This window comes from Sphaeramia orbicularis, chromosome 7, assembly GCF_902148855.1.
Source record: "Sphaeramia orbicularis chromosome 7, fSphaOr1.1, whole genome shotgun sequence".
NCBI classification, from domain to species: Eukaryota; Metazoa; Chordata; class Actinopteri; order Kurtiformes; family Apogonidae; genus Sphaeramia; species Sphaeramia orbicularis.
Genome location: NC_043963.1, coordinates 21,988,349 through 21,993,200, shown reverse-complemented (window position 1 = coordinate 21,993,200; position 4,852 = coordinate 21,988,349). Strand labels below are relative to the sequence as shown.

At 38.6% G+C, this 4,852-nt stretch overlaps 1 protein-coding gene across 1 annotated transcript; it reads right to left on the bottom strand.

Moving 5' to 3' along the window:
• Nucleotides 1–1,615: 1,615 nt before the first annotated feature.
• LOC115423117 (putative N-acetyltransferase 8B) lies at nucleotides 1,616–3,269 on the bottom strand. The gene is made up of 2 exons (XM_030139842.1): nucleotides 3,134–3,269; nucleotides 1,616–2,558 (listed from the first exon to the last, which is right to left on the bottom strand). Exons 1-2 carry the CDS (start codon nucleotides 3,150–3,152, stop codon nucleotides 1,807–1,809), a joined length of 771 nt encoding a protein of 256 aa, XP_029995702.1. The 5' UTR covers nucleotides 3,153–3,269; the 3' UTR covers nucleotides 1,616–1,806.
• Between the last annotated feature and the right edge of the window lie 1,583 nt (nucleotides 3,270–4,852).

Genomic DNA, 4,852 nt, shown 5'->3' with positions numbered 1-4,852 from the left:
GAAAACCTGGATGTTTCATTGACGAAATATCTTAAATTGTGAATACAAGCAGTTCGATAACAACAAAAGGATGGAAACCTCTTTAAATGTTGATAAGTATGTAAACAAAACATACAGGGGCCCAACTCAACCTGTAATTTTCTTATTAATGATGAGCATTATGGGGCTGTAATTATGCCTAAGCAAAATTATACATTATAATTAGAGTAATCTGCATACTTGCAACACTGTTTGACCATCCATACACTCCACACACTGCAAACTTTTGTGATACAATTTGCAGCTCTTTTTCATCTCCCATATCCCCAAATGGCAAGTGACTCATCAGTGAGCATGTGTATGAGAGGAATTACAATCAAGCTGTCATTACCTTGAGGCTAATTGTACTGGTAATTGTGAGAGGATGACAACAGGTTGGCCAACATTAAGGCTCATCTTCTTCTGGCTAGTTTAGCACCTGCCTTTTGGCCACATGCCTTTTTTTCTGACAGCATTAGCAGGAATGATTGATGCCTGTAGGCCTCTGATGGCATGTGCGTATCGGTGCCAAAATCCTCTACTGCTGCATTCAGTCCCTCCCTCTTGAAACTCAATTTGGCCACACCTGACATTACACAAACCGTTAGTTTTTATGTCTCCTTTCAAACTGGCTGCTACATGCTTTTTAGATAAGCAGGTACTGTGTGTCTCTGATAAATTTAAGGGGGGGGGGGGGTGGTAATCACCTTTGGGGGAATTCTGAGGTATTGTGAGTGAAGAAATCTGTAAATCTACGTTGTTTAGCTGATGCTGCACAATGCTTCCAGCCAACAATGAGTTTATTAAGAACATATCCTGCTGGCACTAGCTAGTATATTTGACAGGAAGCTCCTTGTTTACATTGTTTCAGGGACTATCACCGTTTCTATTTTGGTTTAAGACTAATTCCCATGGCCTTTTCACCTCCATTTTATCAAATCCCAACTCAAACATATCATAAGACCACCAATACAGAAAACCTAAGCTTTCTCTATTGTTAGGTGTCGATAATCTCAGATTTGTCCTATGTATGCACAGGCACCTGAATGCATCGCTATGTACTGAACTCTTTATCCGCTTCTTATGCCACACACATACACACAAGCACACCACCCTTTTAGCTCCAAAGAATTTTAAACCTCCCAATGTTCTGATACTATTGCATTTTTCATTGGTATTTTAAGTAAAGAGTTGTGGGGTCTTAGAAGTCAGCTGGCATTAATTCCTCTGAGGCAGAGAGATTCAACCTCTCCCTGAAAAGAAGCTTAAAAGAAAGTTCTTTTACCTTTAAATTACTAGATTCCTCCTTTTCTCACATATATTTATGTTCCATAAGGGACATGAAAACAATAGGTAACTGAATTTCTATATTGCTTGCTCTGTAATGTCCAATAATTCATAAAATATCTCATTAAGATTTATTTTCTTTGGCTACATCTATATGCAAATTCCAAAAATAATTTGACCAACCACAAAAGTTGGCTAATTGTCTCATTGTTCTTTGTGGTTTTTGGGCAATAGGCTGTCAGAGGTGTAGGTGCATACATAAAATATCAAGGAACAAAGAAATAAAAGGAAACTTAGATCATTAATATGACTCTGTGAGAGAAAAAACACGAAATTTAATGTGCATTTTTTTCCCAATGTACTATTACTGCAAACTGGAGACACGAGTGACCAAATATGAGATGTGTTTTTTGTATCAGATGAGACACGAAGCATAAATTAACAGAAATATTTTTAATGTACTATCCATCAAGGTTGCGTCAAGTAGTGAGACATTTTGCATTAAATGAACTTTTCCATTCGCATTACATTTATTCTTGCCAGTCTGGAGAACCAGCGATTAGCATGTGTGTTGCTGTGAGACCCAGTTTGAGCAAAAGTGAATTTTTGTAACAAGGAAATAGCTGCTGTATGAGCGGAGCTGACGTCCAGAACCAGGCGGGAGTAGCCTTGGTCTTTGCAGAAATCCAAGGCCTTCTGCATCAGCTGAGATCCCAGGGTTTTACGTCGCAAAGGAAATTCTACAACCATCAGGAACATCTCGCCGTAACTTCCGTCTCCGACATCTTGGACGAACTCTGACTCTTCTGCCATCACTCCTCCGTTCCAGTCTTCAAATCTCCCGCCCTCCTCTTCTCCTCTTTTGCCCATCACTGCCAATACTCCCACCACCTTTTGCTGGCCGTTGACATCTGCCTCTGCCACCCATAAACCGTTATCTGGGTTGTCCAGGTAATTAGCTTGAATGTCAGCCATGTCTGTGCTCAGCCTCCTCACCATGTAGCCTTCATAGATCTCATGGCAGCAATAGTAAATGAGGCCAGCCCATGCACTGCCAAAGAGTAAAGCTTGGAAGTAGGAGCTCCCTCCCAGCACATACCCGGCCATGCAAAGGCTCAAAGCAACGCCGACATGATCTGGATGGCTCATGGCTTTGAAGAAGGCTGGATATACATGTTCGAGAATCCCATCGCGAAAAAGTGACATAACCGCATGTTGGTCTGAGGCTGTGCACTTCCTGATGGTAAACTGAACTGTAAATCAAACAGACAGAAACAGAAAAGGGGGTTGGGTGGGGGTGGGGGTTGAGAACTCAGTGAGACTAATCTGCCTGTTGTTGCAATTAGAAATTCCAGCTGGATTTCACAATGGACTCAGCATGCTCACGTAACTTGTTAAAAAAAAAAAAAGAAAGAAAAAACACCTCTTAAAAATGTTCTCCTTTTCATTTTTAATTATTCTCCTCCACATAATCATAAAATCTGGCATTTATGTATGACAGACAGAGGTGAAAATCTCAATTAAAACTATTATGGCATTGTTTCTCTTGAAGATTTCTGCAGCAAGAACTGTTGTGAGCTATTGTGAGACTCAATAGAATTAGATCTGAAAAGGTGCTAATGACAAAATCAAAGCAAGGTGAGAATAATGAGGTAACAAACAAAAGGTCTTTAGTTAAAAAGGAAATGTGTTATGTGTCATCCAGGCTTTTTAGCGCTGCCATTCATTTACTCCTTGGCTGTCTTATTATTAGTGCTCTTGTTCTTAATCAATAGGAAGTACTTGACAAAGGTATCTAAGATTAACACAATCAGAAAAATCAACTTACTGTTATTTTTCTGGGCCATGACGACTCTTTTCCAGTCTTTGCTCGCTCTGAAGGACTTAACACTGCGGCTCCCCGTGAACTTAAGCTACAGATTGTGATAATCAGCCATTCGCAAAAGGGATTGAAATTAGTCTGAGCATGCTCACCTACAAATCCACAGCACACACACACACACATACACACACACACACACACACACACACACACACACACACACACACACACACACACACACACACACACCATCAGCCTGAAACTTGTAGACCTTAAATGACTCTGAAGTATGACTGGTACTGATGGTATAAAACTGTGTTGATGTTTAAAAAGGAAATTACGCAGATTTAGAGGATGGCAATTTGAGGGAGCACGCTTTAATTGAAATTAATCACAGTCTGGTAAAAGTCTTGCTTTGATTATGGAACGTACAGTATTTTTTTTGCACTTAATTTCCTTAGTCAACAGAGTAAAAAACTCCGTCATTGGATTTCTCAAGGAGGATAAGCAGAGATCTTGAATATATTAAAACAGAATACTGAGCAGAATTTAGATAAAACTCTTCATATTTCTGAAGATAAAATGTTCTTATTAACGTCTTTTTGGGTGCCTCAGTTTTGGTAGTGCTCCCTTAAGAAACGATCTTCACACTGGTCCTTCTTCTTTTTCTTGGCAATATAAGGTGAAGGTAAAATTAATATTGTCTAGCCCCCGTGACATAAAAGTGTCCTATGGCGTCAGTGACAGTGTCTTGTGCAATAACCCAGTGGCCCTCTGACATGATTAAATTTCCTCAGCAGGAGAAGGGCCTTTACACCTGTTTAAATCAATAGCACTGCCTCATGAATCTGTGAGTGTTGGAAGGTCAAGCAACTCTAGAACTTTCTCAAACCACAGTGTGAAATATGACCTCTCTAGCCTGCAAGTGAAACCTACTAAATGCATTTAAAGTCCGTCAATAGATCAATGCAGCACACAAAAAATGTTAAATATCTGGTGACATCAGCATTGCAAAATCAGCTCCAAACCATTTTTTGTAACATCAGAGTATAAATAGCCTGAACAAAAAAACAAAAACAGAAGTCAGTACCTGTATTAAACCCATAAAGGTACAGTGTTAATTTTGTGTCAGTTCCCAAATGAATTTTTCTCTCTGTGTAACCTTTCTTAAGTGATTCATTATCATTTATTATAATATTATCTTCTGTATTTTGCATTTATCACTGTAAATCATATTTTCCTATATTTTATCTTATATCATATTTTTATATATTTGTTGCTCTATATGTAATTTAGGCTACGTTCAGACTGCAGGCAAATGTGGCCAAAATCTGATTTTTTTGCCCATATGTGACCTATATCCAATCTGTTAAAGATAGTTTGAACAGCACAAATCAGATTTTTTCAAATCCGACCTAGGCCATTTTCATACAGGGTGGGGGAGCAAAATTTACAATGAACATTTAGTTGTTTTTTCTCAGCAGGCACTATGTCAATTGTTTTGAAACCAAACATACATTGATGTCATAATCATACCTAACACTATTATCCATACCTTTTCAGAAACTTTTGCCCATATGAGTAATCAGGAAAGCAAATGTCAAAGAGTGTGTGATTTGCTGAATGCACTCGTCACACCAAAGGAGATTTCAAAAATAGTTGGAGTGTCCATAAAGACTGTTTATAATGTAAAAAAGAGAATGACTATGAGCAAAACTATTACGA